Source organism: Lampris incognitus, chromosome 1 (genome assembly GCF_029633865.1).
Source record: "Lampris incognitus isolate fLamInc1 chromosome 1, fLamInc1.hap2, whole genome shotgun sequence".
Classification (NCBI taxonomy): Eukaryota; Metazoa; Chordata; class Actinopteri; order Lampriformes; family Lampridae; genus Lampris; species Lampris incognitus.
Genome location: NC_079211.1, coordinates 72,060,184 through 72,081,014, shown reverse-complemented (window position 1 = coordinate 72,081,014; position 20,831 = coordinate 72,060,184). Strand labels below are relative to the sequence as shown.

At 41.8% G+C, this 20,831-nt stretch overlaps 1 protein-coding gene across 1 annotated transcript in view; it reads left to right on the top strand.

Moving 5' to 3' along the window:
- phf19 (PHD finger protein 19) overlaps nucleotides 1-20,831 on the top strand; it is a 253,724-nt gene that overhangs the window by 17,205 nt on the left and 215,688 nt on the right. The window contains exons 5-10 of the mRNA XM_056292783.1: nucleotides 313-407; nucleotides 649-797; nucleotides 3,271-3,366; nucleotides 3,448-3,637; nucleotides 3,753-3,820; nucleotides 3,966-4,112. Of these exons, the coding sequence (XP_056148758.1) occupies nucleotides 313-407; nucleotides 649-797; nucleotides 3,271-3,366; nucleotides 3,448-3,637; nucleotides 3,753-3,820; nucleotides 3,966-4,112 (745 nt within the window). The remainder of the gene's footprint in view (nucleotides 1-312; nucleotides 408-648; nucleotides 798-3,270; nucleotides 3,367-3,447; nucleotides 3,638-3,752; nucleotides 3,821-3,965; nucleotides 4,113-20,831) is intronic.

Here is a 20,831-nt window from a genome sequence, read left to right as displayed (position 1 = left end):
ATATATATATATATATATATATATATATATATATATATATTCGGAAGAACAGGTCAGTGTTAAAATCCAGCTTCAGTAACTTGGAGAAAAAACATGGTTGAACCTGTCCTGTGATGAGCTGGCGGCCTGTCCAGGGTGTCGCCCCGCCTGCCACCCAGTGACTGCTGGGATAGGCTCCAGCATCCCCGCGACCCTGAGAGCAGGATAAGCGGTTTGGATAATGGATGGATGGATGGATGGATGTTGTACTGTCTGTTGGTTAAGTTATAGAAGCTGGTTAGCATTGACCACGGAATGTCTCCCGTCTATCAGGCTACCACCAGCAGTGCCACACTCCTCCTGTAGAGGGCAGCAGCAAACACAGCCCCTGGTTCTGCCGACGATGCATTTTTGCTCTGGCTGTCAGGGTACACACACACACACACACACACACACACACACACACACACGCACACACATATACATGATATTTCATAATATTATTGATGTAATGTAATAATAATCATAATAATATCAATAATGACAATAATAATCATAATAGTCATAATAACACTTTTTTATTCTTATTATTGTTGATCTTGTAAATGTTTAAGAATCATAAGCCTATGTAATTGCTTGTCTGTTTTTATGCCTGTGTCCTCCTCACAGAAAGGGGGCGCTCTAAAGAAAGGACCCATAGCCAAAGCCCTGTCTGCCATGAAGCAGGTGTTACCCTATGACCCAGAATCTCTGGAATGGGACTCCCAACATCGGACTAATCAGCAGCAGTGTTACTGCTACTGTGGAGGCCCTGGAGAGTAAGGCTAGCCAATCACAGACAGTCTCTGTTACTTAGCAGCCACACTGTCTCTTCTGTCTCTCTGACTTTGAGCCCTTTCCCCTGTCTAAATGATTGGGGTTCTTTCATTTCCACTAGCTCGGCCTGCTCTCTAGCATTAGGGTGTAGAACTAGCACTGGCATTAGTATTAGTGTCAACACTAGGGGTCAATCAATACGGTTTTTTTTCAGGGCCGATACTGATTATTGGTAAGTTATGGGGGCCGACAGCCGATATTCGGGGCCGATATTCAGTTGCAGTAAATGTAAACATTTTGTGCCAAAATTTAGCAGCACAAACCCAACACAAGGCTGCCTTTAAATTAACATGTTAGATTGAATTTTGTGTAAACCAGAAAATATTTTTTTAAAAAACAAAACAAAGTGCATGGTGTTCAAGATGCCAGATAACAATCTGAGTGGAATTATCTTTTAAATAAAAATAAATAACTTCCACAATAAGAAAATGGAATGAATTAAACTGCATGGACAACAGGAAGTAAACTGATCAAACTGAATAATTATAATATTAAAATGACTCCACATGAATTGGTAAATAAAAATAAATAACTTCCACAATAAGAAAATGGAATGAATTAAACTGCATGGACAGCATGAAGTAAACTGGTCAAACTGAATAATTATAATATTAAAATGACTCCACATGAACTGGTAAATAAAAATAAATAACTTCCACAATAAGAAAATGGAATGAATTAAACTGCATGGACAGCAGGAAGTAAACTGGTCAAACTGAATAATTATAATATTAAAATGACTCCACATGAACTGGTAAATAAAAATAAATAACTTCCACAATAAGAAAATGGAATGAATTAAACTGCATGGACAGCAGGAAGTAAACTGGTCAAACTGAATAATTATAATATTAAAATGACTCCACATGAATTGGTAAATAAAAATAAATAACTTCCACAATAGGAAAATGGAATGAATTAAACTGCATGGACAGCAGGAAGTAAACTGGTCAAACTGAATAATTATAATATTAAAATGACTCCACATGAATTGGTAAATAAAAATAAATAACTTCCACAATAAGAAAATGGAATGAATTAAACTGCATGGACAGCAGGAAGTAAACTGATCAAACTGAATAATTATAATATTAAAATGACTCCACATGAATTGGTAAATAAAAATAAATAACTTCCACAATAAGAAAATGGAATGAATTAAACTGCATGGACAGCAAGAAGTAAACTGACCAAACTGAATAATTATAATATTAAAATGACTCCACATGAACTGGTTAAAGTGCTCCAGCAGGCTTTGACTGAACTGAGTAGAAAAATGTACGTTAGTGTCATCATGTTCCCTTCTCTTATCTTTAAAGGGATAGTTGAGGTTGTATGAGGTACTTATATGCGGTACTTATCGATAGTCCGTGCATTACCTGCAGTAGATGGGAGTCTGTGAGCTCCCAGTTGGGAGGTTCAGCAGGAGTAGCCGGCACGGAAGTTGAGGAACGGGACACGGACAAAACGCATTTTAGCCACTTAAGAAAAGGCTCAGCTAAGAAATAAATCCGTGTGGGTGTACGCTGTTTTGAATATTGTCACCGCTGTATCCTGCCGCAGATCAGCAGAATCAGACGGACGTTCTGCGGTTGAGAGAATGTAGTTCCACGTGAAACCGACTGACACGCTCATGCACAACACTGACAGTAACACCCTGTGTTACAGTAAAATGTCACACATTAGCTTCTTTCTTTTGGTCTGGTTACATTTGAAGGTTAAGCACAGGCTCACTTGTGTGAAACCTTTTGTGTTCTCTGTTTGAAATGACAACCTGTTGTCGAGCTCATGTCGGACCGACGTTATGCTCTTTGGTGTGTGTGTGGGAGGGGGACAGAGACGGAGAAACTAACGGTATGGAGTTAGTTTTGTAACTAACGTTATGGCATGCCTTTCTTACAACCAACTAGGTTTGATGGCATCTGGCATGCTCCTCTTACCTTAGAAAAGTGGTCTTACTCCTCCATGCGTGTCTTCTGTGAGTGTTGTGCTGTGCTTCGGCAGAGCGGAGGTTGTGTCAAAGGCGCACATGTGGACTTTTTTTAATCAGCTGGCTGATAAAAATATGCCGATAATGATAATATGAAAAATTATGACTAACTAAGCCGATAATCGGCCATACCTATAATAGGCCATACCGATAATCGGTCGATCCCTAGTCAACACTAGTGTCAGTTTTAGTATTGGTATTCGTATCGTTACTAATTTCAGTATCCCTATCTATCAGTATTAGTATCTGTATTAATATTAGCATTAGTATGTGTCTAAGTTCTAGCAGAGTCTCCAATGTTCTATGTGTAGGAGGTGTGTTTGTATGTTGTGTGTACAGGGAGTATCTAAAGATGATATCCTGTGTGTTATCCTGTGTGATAACTTGTGTTGACATGTGTGTTAGCCTGTGTCTTGTGTGTCCAGGTGGTATCTGAAGATGTTGCAGTGCTTCCGTTGTCAGCAGTGGTTCCATGAGGCCTGTACCCAATGTCTGCAAGAGGCCATGATGTTTGGAGACAGGTAGCAAGAGTCACTGCAGCCGAGTTTCTCTGGACAGACATGGAGGTCATTTGATAACGTATCTCTCTCCTCCTGTCATAGGTTCTACCTCTTTCTGTGTGCTGTGTGTAATAAAGGATCAGAGTATGTTCGCCGTTTATCTCTGCGCTGGGTGGATCTGGTTCATCTGGTTCTTTATAACCTGGGCGTCAGTCGCAAGAAGAAATACTTTGAGTTGGAGGAGATTCTTGGCTTTGTCTCAACTCACTGGGACCACTTTCAGCTGGGCAAGGTTAGTACCTCAGTACCACTGAACCAGACTCAGCTGGACCGATCTCATTGCCACTGGTGCAGCATTTGACCATCTGGTGTTACTGGTTCATTCGTGATGTCTGTTCCGTTTCTAGTTGTCCAATGCTCCACCATCAGAAAGAGAACAACACATTCTTGATGCACTCAACAACTACAAGAGCAAGTAAGACACACCCACACGCACCATAAATAAACACAAATGCAAACGAACACGTACACACACATGCACTCAACCAAGTTCCACGGTTCCTTGAAATTGTGTGTGTTTGTGTGTGTGTGTGTGTGTGTGCGCGCGCGTGTGTGTACAGGTTTCTGTGTGGCAAGGAGATTAAAAAGAGAAAATGTATTTTTCGGCTGCGGACACGTGTTCCACCCAATCCCCCCTCCAAACTCTTCCCTGAGCGCGCTCAGACTGACAGGGGGAGGAGTAAGAAGAGAGGAAGAGCCAGGAAAAGGTAGTTACCAATCAAATGCTAATTTCTATTAGCGGATTCTTTATACGTACTATATATATATGTAGCCACGTGACAAGATTTTTGTATCAGAAGCGTTCTGGTTTTGTTTCCATTTCCATTGTAGTCCGAGTAGCATTGACCAATCATCTAGCCACTGAGGATTCACAAACCAATGCATTCCCAGTGCATGAAACCTTTGCCAAATCAAATATGTGGATCATAAATCAGAATCAGAATATAAATCAGATTTCCATACCGGATCGGTCGAGGCCTGGGTTACCAACGACCACTGTCAGTAATGTTGGCCAGCAGGGTGCTGGTGGAAACTATGCTACTGTCAGGCAAGGAGAAAGAGAGGGGGAAGGCATGTCCAGAGGCAGCGGGAGAGAACTAAGGGTAAGAGTGTGGAAGATAGAGTCAGAAATTTTAATGCTGGCACTATGACTGGCAAAGGGATATGATGGCCAGAAGTCAAGTCAATTTTATTCTTATAGCCTAATATCACAAATTACAAATGTGCCTCAAGGGGCTTTATGCAACACAACATCCTGTCCTCAGACCATCTCATCGGATAAAGAACAATGCCCTAAAAAAACCTTTAACAGGGAGAAAAACTAGGAAGAAACCTCAGGGAGAGCAACAGAGGAGGAGCTCTTTCCCAAGACGGACAACGTGCAATGATGTTGTGTTTACACAATTTACACAATACGACATTGAAAGACATAACACAATTATAATGGAATTATAAAATTTATGACGAATATGATGAGCCGGATGCCAAGCCGTGTCCAGATGCCACCGGAACAGCCCAGGACCCAAGCCACGTGACCACCATCACCAAGTAAAAAAAAAGAAAGAAAATAAAAGTCACACATCGTAGTGAGAGAAGGATAAAACATTGAATCAGGATAACAAAATTAAAAGGATTTATAAGATATATAAAAAGAAAATGTGATGAGGGGGATGCCAAGAAGCATCCAGGTGACGACCACCATCACCACAGATACCTGGGAGGAGGACCAACTGCATGTGCACACAAGAGAGACTCACATGACACCATTCACAGACAGAAGAAGAGAAAGGGGGAGACATAATTCAGAGAGAGACAAAAGATGTGAGAGAAGAGAACAGTTTGCAATAGTCAATAATCTATACATTATAATCTCGTCTGCAGAACAGTGATTGGTAAATTCATTGAGACAGAAACCGACCCACCATGCAGTACAGGTTGTGAACTTAAACTTAAAGGCAACTTATTGTAGGCTAAGACCAAAAGATGAGTTTAAGTTTGGATTTAAAGGACTCAACAGACTCAGATGGTCTGATGGCAGCAGGCAGGTTATTCCACAAGAACGGAGCCCGATAGGAAAAGGCCCTGCTGCCACCAGCTGACTTCTTTTTAAATCTGAGTACACACAGGAGCCCTGTATTTTGAGAGTGGAGAGCTCGAGATGGGAATGTACAGTTTAAGGAGATCAGACGAGTAAGATGGGGCAAGCCCATTTAGGATTTTATAAGTCAGCAGAAGCACCTTGTATTCTGATCTAACATGGATAGGAAGCCAATGAAGGGAGGCAAGAATTGGTGTAATATGATCAAATTTCCGAGATTTAGTTAGGATTCTAGCAGCAGCATTCTGAACCATCTGAAGACTTTCAGTACTAGAATGTGGCAGACCTGAGAACAGAACGTTACAGTAATCCAAGTCTGGATGAAACAAATGCATGTATTAGAGTCACTGCATCAGCCATGGAGAGAAAAGATTGAATTTTAGCTATGCTACATAAGTGACAAAAGGCAGTCTTGGTGATTTCTTTAGTGTGCTTATCAAAGGAAAGGCTGGAATTAAATGTTACACCAAGATTTTTGGCTGCCATACTTTGTGAAATCACAGATTTTTCAATTGTTATCGTTACTTTATCAAATTGGTGTCTGTGTCTAGCAGGGCCAACGACCAGCATCTTGGTTTTATCCGAATTTAAAAGCAGAAAGTTTAGTGACATCCAATTTTTCGCAGCAGCCAAGCAGGCCTCTAAATTAGTTGTTTGACTATTATCATCCGCCCTTATAGGCACATACAGCTGAGTATCATCAGCATAGTAATGGAAATTTATTCCATAACTGCGTATAATTTGGCCAAGAGGTGAAATATGAAGCGAGAAAATTAGAAGGCCAAGAAATGAGCCCTGGGGTACACCATATTTAACGTCTGAGAATCTTGATGTAATATTACTATAGCAGACACAATCTGTTCTTCCAAATAAGTACAACTTAAGCCAAGCGAGAGCTAAGCCAGAGACACCAAAATTACAGTTTAATCTGTCTAATCATATACAGTAATCAATGGTGTCAAAGGCTGCACTGAGGTCCAGTAGTAGAAGCACAGAAGTGTAATCAGAGTCAATAGCTAGTAAAAGGTGGTTCACCACCCTGGTCAGAGCAGTTTCGGTGGAGTGACAGGCCCTCAAAGCCCATTGAAAAGGTTCATAGTATAGATGGTTTTCTTCTTTAAGGGTTGGACGTTGTTGAGACACAACTCTCTCTAGTACTTCAGAAAAGAATGGAAGATTAGAGACTGGTCGATAGTTATTTAGAGACCCTGGATCGAGGTGTGGTTTTTAAGTAGAGGTTTAACCCCAGCTGTCTTAAAGCTGCTGGAAACAATGCCAGTAGTAAGTGATAAATTAACAATGTCTAGCATTGTGGTCCCAGAAAAGGCCAGAGGTCGTTAAAAAGTTTTGCTGGTAAGGGGTCAAGTCATCAGGTAGCTGATTAAAAAGATGACACAAGCTTAGTCAAAGTATTAAGAAAGATAATCTCAAAAGCTGTAATAACAGGGACTATCAGTGACTCATTGTATCGATATGAATTTGGTAAGACAGGATCTGCAGGAGTAGCTGGAGTTGAAGAACTAATTTTGTTTAAGATCTTATCAACCTTATTGCAGAAGAAAATCAGAAATTCATGGGCTATGAATGGTGAACAGCTAATAGACGGCTGCTTTTTAGTAAGATTAGGTATATTGTCAAAGAGAAATCTGGAGTTATGTTTATTAATATTGATTAAGTGAGAGAGATACCCTGTTTCTGCAGCAGATAAAGCACGCTTAGATTTCAGTAAACACTCGTGCCACGATAGGTAAAAACTTCCATGTTTGATATTCACCATTTATGTTGCAGTCTCCTGCAGGCCCGCTTAAGAGCACGTGTCTCATTGTTAAACCAGGGTGTAGGCCTCTTTAGTCACCTAGCTCTGAAGGACGGTAGATATACTGTGTGTGCAAGAGACCAGGGGGAAGGGGAGTAAGGTAGGGAGCATTGGAGGTGGGTTCAAGCTCTTCTACCATGGTGCGAATGGGAGGAGAATGGGGGTAGGGGTAATTCTGAAGGAAGAGTATGTCAAGAGTGTGTTGGAGGTGAAGAGAGTGTTAGACAGAGTGATGAGTATGAAGCTGGAAATCCAAGGTGTGATGATGAATGTTATCAGTGCATATGCCCACAAATTGGGTGTGAGATGGAATAGAAAGAAGAATTCTGGAGTGAGGTGAATGAAGTGGTGGGGAGTGTACCCAAGGAGGAGAGAGTGGTGGTTGGAGCAGACTTCAATAGGCATGTTGGTGAAGGGAACAGAGGCGATAAGGAGGTGATGTGTAGGTTTACTTTTATTGAGAAGAATGTGGAAGGACAGATGGTGGTGGATTTTGCGAAAAACATGGAAATGGCTGTGGTGAATACATATTTCAAGAAGATGGAGGAAAGTGCACACAGCTGGACTATATCTTAAGTAGGAGGTGTGATCTGAAAGGGATTACAGACTGCAAGGTGATGACAGGGGAGAATGCAGCTAGGCAGCATCGGATGGTAGTCTGGAGGATGCTTTTGGAGATCAAGAAGAGGAAGAGAGTGAAGGCAGAGCCAAGGATGAAATGGTGGAAGTTGAAGTAGAAAAACTGTTGTGAGGAGTTCAGGCAGGAGTTAAGACAGACACTGGGTGGTAGTGAAGAGTTGCCGGATGGCTGGGCAACAACTGCAGAAATAGTGAGGGAGACAGCTAGGAAGGTACTTGGTGTCTCATCTGGAGAGAGGAACAAAGACAAGGAGACTTGGTGGTGGAATGAGGAAGTACAGCAAAGTATACAGAGGTAGAGGTTGGCAAAGAAGACGTTGGGTAGTCAGAGAGATGAAGAAAGTAGACAGGACCACAATGAGATGCAGTGTAAAGCGAAGAGAGGGGTGGCGAAGGCAAAGCAAAAGGTGAAAGGAGAAAAGCACTCGCACCGATTGGCCCAGACAGAGAGACCATGCGGGGAAGGATGTGCAGCAAGTTAGGACAATCAAGGATAGAGACTGAAATGTCCTGACAAGCGAGGAGAGTGTGTGTTGAGAAGGTGGAAGGAGTACTTTGAGGGGCTGATGAATGAAGGAAATTAGAGAGAGAGAAGGTTGGATGATGTGGGGATAGTGAATCAGGAAGTGCAGTGGATTAGCAAGGAGGAAGTGAGGGCAGCTATGAAAAGGATAAAGAGTGGGAAGGTGTTTGGTCCAGATGACATACTTGTGGAGACGTGGAATCAAATGGGTATCTTTTCTGCATGTCTTGATACATGCTCAATAATCCAGGTAAGAAAATCAAAGAAGATTGAATCAGTTCATCTGCATACGTTTATTGAAAGATACACGTTTCATCACTCAACTAAGTGACATCTTCAGTCTAGACTGACTGCAGGTATCCCCACCCTTATAAACAATACAGTACAATAGAGTGCCTAATGACCGAAACCAACGACTAGTTTCATATGCAAATATGACATTTAACTAGAGATTCAATGGCCATGTGTACTATTCACAGAGGATTAGGGATTGTTGCAATCACAGCATTGTAAGATGGTGACAGATGTACTCTTAGCCCCCCCCCCCCCTGTTTCAGGGATGGTTGTTCCCTCTTAACATTGATGGCCTCTTTGACTCCCTGTTCAAATCATTGTTCCTCCCCATCAGCGATGTGCATATCCTCATCCTTGAAAGAGTGGCCACTGGCCTGTAGATGGTGTAGACTGTCGAGTCCTGGTCTGACGTGTTAGCTCTCCTGTGTTGTGCCATCCTCTTGGCCAGCATCTGTTTAGTTTCCCCGATGTACAAGTCATGACAATCGTCCTGACACTTAACAGTGTACACTACACTACCGTTCAAAAGTTTGGGATCACCCAAACAATTTTGTGTTTTCCATGAAAAGTCACACTTATTCACCACCATATGTTGTGAAATGAATAGAAAATAGAGTCAAGACATTGACAAGGTTAGAAATAATGATTTGTATTTGAAATAAGATTTTTTTTACATCAAATTTTGCTTTCGTCAAAGAATCCTCCATTTGCAGCAAATACAGCATTGCAGACCTTTGGCATTCTAGCTGTTAATTTGTTGAGGTAATCTGGAGAAATTGCACCCCACGCTTCCAGAAGCAGCTCCCACAAGTTGGATTGGTTGGATGGGCACTTCTTGCGTACCATACGGTCAAGCTGCTCCCACAACAGCTCAGTGGGGTTCAGATCTGGTGACTGCGCTGGCCACTCCATTACCGATAGAATACCAGCTGCCTGCTTCTGCTCTAAATAGTTCTTGCACAATTTGGAGGTGTGTTTAGGGTCATTGTCCTGTTGTAGGATGAAATTGGCTCCAATCAAGCGCTGTCCACTGGGTATGGCATGGCGTTGCAAAATGGAGTGATAGCCTTCCTTATTCAGAATCCCTTTTACCCTGTACAAATCTCCCACCTTACCAGCACCAAAGCAACCCCAGACCATCACATTACCTCCACCATGCTTAACAGATGGCGTCAGGCATTCTTCCAGCATCTTTTCATTTGTTCTGTGTCTCACAAACGTTCTTCTTTGTGATCCAAACACCTCAAACTTGGATTCATCCGTCCACAACACTTTTTTCCAGTCTTCCTCTGTCCAATGTCTGTGTTCTTTTGCCCATCTTAATCTTTTTCTTTTATTGGTCAGTCTCAGATATGGCTTTTTCTTTGCCACTCTGCCCTGAAGCCCAGAATCCCGCAGCCGCCTCTTCACTGTAGATGTTGACACTGGTGTTTTGCGGGTACTATTTAATGAAGATGCCAGTTGGGGACCTGTGAGGCGTCTGTTTCTCAAACTAGAGACTCTAATGTACTTATCTTCTTGCTCAGTTGTGCAACGCGGCCTCCCACTTCTTTTTCTACTCTGGTTAGAGCCTGTTTGTGCTGTCCTCTGAAGGGAGTAGTACACACCGGTGTAGGAAATCTTCAATTTCTTAGCAATTTCTCGCATGGAATAGCCTTCATTTCTAAGAACAAGAATAGACTGTCGAGTTTCAGATGAAAGTTCTCTTTTTCTGGCCATTTTGAGCGTTTAATTGACCCCACAAATGTGATGCTCCAGAAACTCAATCTGCTCAAAGGAAGGTCAGTTTTGTAGCTTCTGTAACGAGCTAAACTGTTTTCAGATGTGTGAACATGATTGCACAAGGGTTTTCTAATCCTCAATTAGCCTTCTGAGCCAATGAGCAAACACATTGTACCATTAGAACACTGGAGTGATAGTTGCTTGAAATGGGCCTCTATACACCTATGTAGATATTGCACCAAAAACCAGACATTTGCAGCTAGAATAGTCATTTACCACATTAGCAATGTATAGAGTGTATTTCTTTAAAGTTAAGACTAGTTTAAAGTTATCTTCATTGAAAAGTACAGTGCTTTTCCTTCAAAAATATGGACATTTCAATGTGATCCCAAACTTTTGAACGGTAGTGTATATTGTTGTGTTTGTGCTGGGGGACCTGATCCTTGGGGTGGACCAACTTCTGGCCCAGCGTGTTTTGGGTTTGAAAGCAACTGCGATGCGGTGTTTTGAAAATACACATCTCAGCTTTTCTGACACTCCCACCACATACGGTCTCACCGCTGGTTTATGTTTAGACAACTGTTGTCCTTCTCCTCTCTTCGATTGGCTGGTGCACTGTTTGGGCATCTTCCTGGCTTTGACAAACGCCCAGTTAGGACAACCACACTTAACCAGGGCCTGTTTAATATGGGGTTTCTCCCCTTTCCCGGCCGCTGTGTTGGTGGGGACGTTGTCAGCTCGGTGGTCCAGCGTCCTGATGACTCCTAGTTTGTGGTCCAATGGATGATGAGAGTCAAACCTTAAATACTGATCAGTATGTGTTGGTTTACAGTAAACATCAACAATCAAATGTCCCCCATCACCAATTGCTATTTCACAGTGTAAGAAGGCTGACCTGTAATTTTTCACATCCTCCCTGGTGAACTTGATGTGGTGTCCACAGAGTTCATGTGGTGGGTGAAATGTGGTACACCCTGAGATTTAATCTTAACTCAGGTGTCGTCCACAAATCTGAACCAATGGCTAGGTGGTGTCCCTGGATAGGACATCAGAGCCTCTTTTCCACTTCCTCCATATACAAGTTGGCCACTACAGGTGAGACTGGGGAACCCATAGCGCCCCCACGCCTCTGCCTGTAGTACTGCCCCCTGTATGTGAAGTACGTGGACTGAAGACACAGCTTCAGGAGCAGACACACTTGATCAGTGTTAAGGGTGGTCCTGTTGCTAAGGGTGGGGTGGTTTTGTAATTTCATACATACTACCTCCACTGCTTCATCAACAGGAACACACGTGAAGAGAGACGTGACATCACAAGAGACCATTGTTTCATCCTCTCCATAATGATGTCCCTCACCTTATCCACAACATCCACAGTGTTCTGATGTGATGTTCATTACTGCCTACCAACGGGTTAAGAATAGATGCCAGAAACTTAGAGAGGTTATAGGTCACTGACTTAATCATACAAACAATAGGCCATAATGGCACATCCTGTTTATGTATCTTAGGTAAACCATACAGACTAGGTGTAGCGCCCCCTGGGTATAATCTGTGGTACAACATTCTGTCAATAGCACTGCCCTGTTCTAACAGCTTCAGACAATCTGTCACCTTTTTCTTGTGACCACTGGCTGGATCTGGTTCCAGGGGCTCATAAGTATTCATGTCACTAAGTAACGTCATAACTTTCTCATGATAGTCTGTCTGGTTTGATACAACAGTGCATCTGCCTTTGTTGCTGGAAGGATGATGATGTTATTGTCCTTACTGAGAGTCGTGACAGCATTCCTCTCATCTCTACTGATGTTGGATGGTAGCACCTTCTCATTGCTGAGGCAGTCTGAAACTTTGGTCTGCAGTTGTTCCGCTTCTGGGTCCACGGTGTTGTTGTTACGGATCTTTGATTCTGTGGCTGTGATCAGTTCCACTAGCGGGATTTCCCTCAGCGTGACAGCAAAATTCAGCCCCTTAGTAAGGATGTTTTTCTCTGCCTGGGTGAGTTGTCTGTCAGACAGATTCTTTACCCACTTGTCCACATTGCCGGCGTGGGTCTGGCTTCTGTCTTTCTGTCTGCCGTCAAGGTCACCGTCCGTTGTCTGCCGATGTTTTGTCTGTATTGTTGTATTGTTGTTTGTATGTATTGTTTATGAGGGTGGGGACACCTGCAGTCAGTTTAGACTGAAGAGGTCACTTAGATGAGTGATGAAATGTACCTGTCAATAAACTTTGTGTCCACATGAGCTGATTCAACTTTCTTTGCTTTTCTGCTTCAGTCCAGGTTTGTGCAATCATAGAATCACATCTTTCTGAGGGGCCATGTGTAATGTATAATGTTTGCTTGCTAGCTATAAATTCTAGAAAAAAAATCCTTAAAACCTCAACTCCAAAAGCTACTAATGGAAAAAAACAAAAGTGTGATATTAACAGTAAAAGAAGCAGAGCAGGTATGCTGACAGCTGGCAAGTGGGAATACATGTGTTTTAATTCAACACTGTCAGAACATATTGACCATTTCCTTCTGTTTCTAATACAGGTAGTCATGTGTTGGCATATAAATTGTGTGGACTAACGAAATGCTTCAAAATTCACAAAATTAAGATTTACTAATATATTTTATTTCACAGGGAAAAACATCCAGATCTCAGGCTTGTGCTGACACAACAGCTCATATGAGGTGTTTCACAAAATCCAATTCATTTTTCTTACAGCGAAACAGCAGTGGGAAATCATAGCTGTAACATGCAGATGCATTTGCAGGTCTGTGGACTCCCTGGTTGGAGTCTGACCTGTAGAGGACAGATGATAGAGTCCTACTTGTAGAGATCAAATAATAAGAGAATTACCTGTAGAGGACAAATGATAGTGTGACCTGTAGAGGACAGATGATAGAGCTCTACTTGTAGAGATCAGATGATAGGGTGTGACCTGTAGAGTACAGATGATAGCGTGTAACCTGTAGAGGACAGATGATAGACTGTGACCTGTAGAGGACAGATGATAGAGTGGGACCTGTAGAGGACAGATGATAGAGTGTGGCCTGTAGAGGACAGATGATAGAGTGTGGCCTGTAGAGGACAGATGATAGAGGGTGGCCTGTAGAGGACAGATGATAGAGTGTGACCCATAGAGGACAGATGATAGAGTTCTACTTGTAGAGATCAGATGATAGAGTGTTACCTGTAGAGGACAGATGATAGAGTTCTACTTGTAGAGATCAGATGATAGAGTGTTACCTGTAGAGGACAGATGATAGAGTGTGACCTGTAGAGGACAGATGATAGAGTGTGGCCTGTAGAGGGCAGATGATAGAGTGTGACCTATAGAGGACAGATGATAGAGTCTGAACTGTAGAGGACAGATGATAGAGTGTGGCCTGTGAATGACAGATGATAGAGCTCTACTTGTAGAGATCAGATGATAGGGTGTGACCTGTAGAGTACAGATGATAGAGTGTGACTTGTAGAGGAAAGATGATAGAGTTCTGCTTGTAGAGATCAGATGATAGAGTGTTACCTGTAGAGGACAAATGATAGGGTGTTACCTGTAGAGGATAGGTGATAGAGTTCTACTTGTATGGATCAGATGATAGAGTGTTACCTGTAGAGGACAGATGATAGGGTGTTACCTGTAGAGGACAGATGATCGAGTTCTACTTGTAGAGATCAGATGATAGAGTGTTACCTGTAGAGGACAGATGATAGAGTGTTACCTGTAGAGGACAGATGATAGAGTGTGACCTGTAGAGGACAGATGATAGAGCTCTACTTGTAGAGATCAGATGAGAGAATGTTACCTGTAGAGGACAGATAATAGAGTGTTACCTGTAGAGGAAAGATGATAGAGTTCTACTTGTAGAGATCAGATGATAGATGATAGAGTGTTACCTGTAGAGGACAAATGGTAGGGTGTTACCTGTAGAGGATAGGTGATAGAATTCTACTTGTAGAGATCAGATGATGGAGTGTGACCTGTAGAGGACAGATGATAGTGTGTTACCTGTAGAGGACAGATGACAGAGTATGACCTGTAGAGGATAGATGATAGAGTTCTACTTGTAGAGATCAGATGATAGTGTGACATGTAGAGGATTGATGATAGAGTGTTACCTGTAGAGATCAGATGATAGAATGTTACCTTTAGAGGACAGATGATAGACTGTTACCTGTAGAGGATTGATGATAGAGTTCTACTTGTAGAGATCAGATGATAGAGTGTTACCTGTAGAGGACAGATGATAGAGTGTTACCTGTAGAGGACAGATGATAGAGTGTTCCCTGTAGAGATCAGATGATAGAGTGTTACCTGTAGAGGACAGATAATAGAGTGTGACCTGTAGAGGACAGATGATAGTGTGTTACCTGTAGAGGACAGATGATAGAGTATGACCTGTAGAGGATAGATGATAGAGTTCTACTTGTAGAGATCAGATGATAGGGTGTTACCTGTAGAGGACAGATGATAGAGTGTGACCTGTAGAGGACAGATGATAGAGTTCTACTTGTAGAGATCAGATGATAGAGTGTGACATGTAGAGGATTGATGATAGAGTGTTACCTGTAGAGATCAGATGATAGAATGTTACCTTTAGAGGACAGATGATAGACTGTTACCTGTAGAGGACAGATGATAGAATGTGGCCTGTAGAGGACAGATGATAGAGTGTGACCTGTAGAGGACAGATGATAGAGTGTTACCTGTAGAGGACAGATGATAGAGTTCTACTTGTAGAGATCAGATGATAGAGTGTGACCTGTAGAGGACAGATGATAGATTGTGACCTGTAGAGGACAGATGATAGAGTTTGACCTGTAGAGGACAGATGATAGAGTGTGACCTGTAGAGGAAAGATGATAGAGTTCTACTTGTAGAGATCAGATGATAAAGTGTTACCTGTAGAGGATTGATGATAGAGTGTTACCTGTAGAGATCAGATGATAGAGTGTTACCTGTAGAGAACAGATAATAGAGTGTGACCTGTAGAGGACAGATGATAGTGTGTTACCTGTAAAGGACAGATGATAGAGTGTGACCTGTAGAGGACAGATGTTAGAGTTCTACTTGTAGAGATCAGATGATAGAGTGTGACATGTAGAGGATTGATGATAGAGTGTTACCTGTAGAGATCAGATGATAGAATGTTACCTTTAGAGGACAGATGATAGACTGTTACCTGTAGAGGACAGATGATAGAATGTGGCCTGTAGAGGACAGATGATAGAGTTCTACTTGTAGAGATCAGATGATAGAGTGTTACCTGTAGAGGACAAATGATAGGGTGTTACCTGTAGAGGATAGGTGATAGAGTTCTACTTGTAGAGATCAGATGATAGAGTGTTACCTGTAGAGGACAGATGATAGAGTGTGACCTGTAGAGGATTGATGATAGAGTTCTACTTGTAGAGATCAGATGATAGAGTGTTACCTGTAGAGGACAGATGATAGAGTGTTACCTGTAGAGGACAGATGATAGAGAATAACCTGTAGAGGACAGATGATAGAGCTCTACTTGTAGAGATCAGATGATAGAATGTTACCTGTAGAGGACAGATAATAGAGTGTTACCGGTAGAGGACAGATGATAGAGTGTTACCTGTAGAGATCAGATGATAGAGTGTTACCTGTAGAGGACAGATAATAGAGTGTGACCTGTAGAGGTCAGATGATAGTGTGTTACTTGTAGAGGACAGATGATAGAGTATGACCTGTAGAGGATAGATGATAGAGTTCTACTTGTAGAGATCAGATGATAGGGTGTTACCTGTAGAGGACAGATGATAGAGTGTGACCTGTAGAGGACAGATGATAGAGCTCTATTTGTAGAGATCAGATGATAGAGTGTGACATGTAGAGGATTGATGATAGAGTGTTACCTGTAGAGATCAGATGATAGAATGTTACCTTTAGAGGACAGATAATAGAGTGTTACCTGTAGAGGACAGATGATAGAGTGTTACCTGTAGAGATCAGATGATAGAATGTTACCTGTAGAGGACAGATAATAGAGTGTTACCTGTAGAGGACAGATGATAGAGTGTGACCTGTAGAGGACAGATGATAGAGTTCTACTTGTAGAGATCAGATGATAGTGTGTTACCTGTAGAGGACAGATGATAGAGTCCTACTTGTAGAGATCAGATGATAGAGTGTGACCTGTGGAGGACAGATGATAGAGTTCTACTTGTAGAGATCAGATGATAGAGTGTTACCTGTAGAGGACAGATGATAGAGTGTGACTTGTAGAGGAAAGATGATAGAGTTCTGTTTGTAGAGATCAGATGATAGAGTGTTACCTGTAGAGGACAAATGATAGGGTGTTACCTGTAGAGGATAGGTGATAGAGTTCTACTTGTATGGATCAGATGATAGAGTGTTACCTGTAGAGGACAGATGATAGGGTGTTACCTGTAGAGGACAGATGATCGATTTCTACTTGTAGAGATCAGATGATAGAGTGTTACCTGTAGAGGACAGATGATAGAGTGTGACTTGTAGAGGAAAAATGATAGAGTTCTACTTGTAGAGATCAGATGATAGAGTGTTACCTGTAGAGGACAAATGATAGGGTGTTACCTGTAGAGGATAGGTGATAGAGTTCTACTTGTAGAGATCAGATGATAGAGTGTTACCTGTAGAGGACAGATGATAGAGTGTGACCTGTAGACGATTGATGATAGAGTTCTACTTGTAGAGATCAGATGATAGAGTGTTACCTGTAGAGGACAGATGATAGAGTGTTACCTGTAGAGATCAGATGATAGAATGTTACCTGTAGAGGACAGATAATAGAGTGTGACCTGTAGAGGACAGATGATAGAGTTCTACTTGTAGAGATCAGATGATAGAGTGTGACCTGTAGAGGATTGATGATAGAGTTCTACTTGTAGAGATCAGATGATAGAGTGTTACCTGGAGAGGACAGATGATAGAGTGTTACCTGTAGAGGACAGATGATAGAGTGTGACCTGTAGAGGACAGATGATAGAGCTCTACTTGTAGAGATCAGATGATAGAATGTTACCTGTAGAGGACAGATAATAGCGTGTTACCTGTAGAGGAAAGATGATAGAGTTCTACTTGTAGAGATCAGATGATAGATGATAGAGTGTTACCTGTAGAGGACAAATGATAGGGTGTTACCTGTAGAGGATAGGTGATAGAGTTCTACTTGTAGAGATCAGATGATGGAGTGTGACCTGTAGAGGACAGATGATAGTGTGTTACCTGTAGAGGACAGATGATAGAGTATGACCTGTAGAGGATAGATGATAGAGTTCTACTTGTAGAGATCAGATGATAGGGTGTTACCTGTAAAGGACAGATGATAGAGTGTGACCTGTAGAGGACAGATGTTAGAGTTCTACTTGTAGAGATCAGATGATAGAGTGTGACATGTAGAGGATTGATGATAGAGTGTTACCTGTAGAGATCAGATGATAGAGTGTGACCTGTAGAGGACAGATGATCGAGTTCTACTTTTAGAGATCAGATGATAGAGTGTTACCTGTAGAGGACAGATGATAGAGTGTGACTTGTAGAGGAAAGATGATAGAGTTCTCCTTGTAGAGATCAGATGATAGAGTGTTACCTGTAGAGGACAAATGATAGGGTGTTACCTGTAGAGGATAGGTGATAGAGTTCTACTTGTAGAGATCAGATGATAGAGTGTTACCTGTAGAGGATTGATGATAGAGTGTGACCTGTAGACGATTGATGATAGAGTTCTACTTGTAGAGACCAGATGATAGAGTGTGACATGTAGAGGATTGATGATAGAGTGTTACCTGTAGAGATCAGATGATAGAATGTTACCTGTAGAGGACAGATAATAGAGTGTGACCTGTAGAGGACAGATGATAGAGTGTTACCTGTAGAGGACAGATGATAGAGTGTGACCTGTAGAGGACAGATGATAGAGTGTTACCTGTAGAGGACAGATGATAGAGTGTGACCTGTAGAGGACAGATGATAGAGCTCTACTTGTAGAGATCAGATGATAGATGATAGAGTGTTACCTGTAGAGGACAAATGATAGGGTGTTACCTGTAGAGGAAAGATGATAGAGTTCTACTTGTAGAGATCAGATGATAGATGATAGAGTGTTACCTGTAGAGGACAAATGATAGGGTGTTACCTGTAGAGGATAGGTGATAGAGTTCTACTTGTAGAGATCAGATGATGGAGTGTGACCTGAAGAGGACAGATGATAGTGTGTTACCTGTAGAGGACAGATGATGGAGTATGACCTGTAGAGGACAGATGTTAGAGTTCTACTTGTAGAGATCAGATGATAGAGTGTGACATGTAGAGGATTGATGATAGAGTGTTACCTGTAGAGATCAGATGATAGAATGTTACCTTTAGAGGACAGATGATAGACTGTTACCTGTAGAGGACAGATGATAGACTGTTACCTGTAGAGGACAGATGATAGACTGTTACCTGTAGAGGACAGATGATAGAGTGTTACCTGTAGAGGACAGATGATAGAGTGTGACCTGTAGAGGACACATGACAGAGTTCTACTTGTAGAGATCCAATGATAGGGTGTTACCTGTAGAGGACAGATGATAGCGTGTGACCTGTAGAGGACAGATGATAGTGTGTTACCTGTAGAGGACAGATGATAGAGTATGACCTGTAGAGGATAGATGATAGAGTTCTACTTGTAGAGATCAGATGATAGGATGTTACCTGTAAAGGACAGATGATAGAGTGTGACCTGTAGAGGACAGATGTTAGAGTTCTACTTGTAGAGATCAGATGATAGAGTGTGACATGTAGAGGATTGATGATAGAGTGTTACCTGTAGAGATCAGATGATAGAATGTTACCTTTAGAGGACAGATGATAGACTGTTACCTGTAGAGGACAGATGATAGAATGTGGCCTGTAGAGGACAGATGATAGAGTTCTACTTGTAGAGATGAGATGATAGAGTGTTACCTGTAGAGGACAAATGATAGAGTTCTACTTGTAGAGATCAGATGATAGAGTTCTACTTGTAGAGATCAGATGATAGAGTGTTACCTGTAGAGGACAAATGATAGGGTGTTACCTGTAGAGGATAGGTGATAGAGTTCTACTTGTAGAGATCAGATGATGGAGTGTGACCTGAAGAGGACAGATGATAGTGTGTTACCTGTAGAGGACAGATAATAGAGTGTGACCTGTAGAGGATAGATGTTAGAGTTCTACTTGTAGAGATCAGATGATAGAGTGTGACCTGTAGAGGACAGATGTTAGAGTTCTACTTGTAGAGATCAGATGATAGAGTGTGACATGTAGAGGATTGATGATAGAGTGTTACCTGTAGAGATCAGATGATAGAATGTTACCTTTAGAGGACAGATGATAGACTGTTACCTGTAGAGGACAGATGATAGAATGTGGCCTGTAGAGGACAGATGATAGAGTTCTACTTGTAGAGATGAGATGATAGAGTGTTACCTGTAGAGGACAAATGATAGGGTGTTACCTGTAGAGGATAGGTGATAGAGTTCTACTTGTAGAGATCAGATGATAGGGTGTTACCTGTAGAGGACAGATGATAGAGTGTGACCTGTAGAGGATTGATGATAGAGTTCTACTTGTAGAGATCAGATGATAGAGTGTTACCTGTAGAGGACAGATGATAGAGTGTTACCTGTAGAGATCAGATGATAGAGTGTTACCTGTAGAGGACAGATAATAGAGTGTGACCTGTAGAGGACAGATGATAGTGTGTTACCTGTAGAGGACAGATGATAGAGTATGACCTGTAGAGGATAGATGATAGAGTTCTACTTGTAGAGATCAGATGATAGGGTGTTACCTGTAGAGGACAGATGATAGAGTGTGACCTGTAGAGGACAGATGATAGAATGTTACCTTTGGAGGACAGATGATAGACTGTTACCTGTAGAGGACAGATGATAGAATGTGGCCTGTAGAGGACAGATGATAGAGTTCTACTTGTAGAGATCAGATGATAGAGTGTTACCTGTAGAGGACAGATGATAGATTGTGACCTGTAGAGGACAGATGATAGAGTGTGACTTGGAGAGGACAGATGATAGAGTGTGACCTGTAGAGGAGAGATGATAGAGTTCTACTTGTAGAGATCAGATGATATGGTGTTACCTGTAGAGGACAGATGATAGAGTGTGAGCTGTAGAGGACAGATGATAGAGTTCTACTTGTAGAGATCAGATGATAGAGTGTGACATGTAGAGGATTGATGATAGAGTGTTACCTGTAGAGATCAGATGATATGGTGTTACCTGTAGAGGACAGATAATAGAGTGTGACCTGTAGAGGATAGATGATAGAGTATGACCTGTAGAGGACAGATGT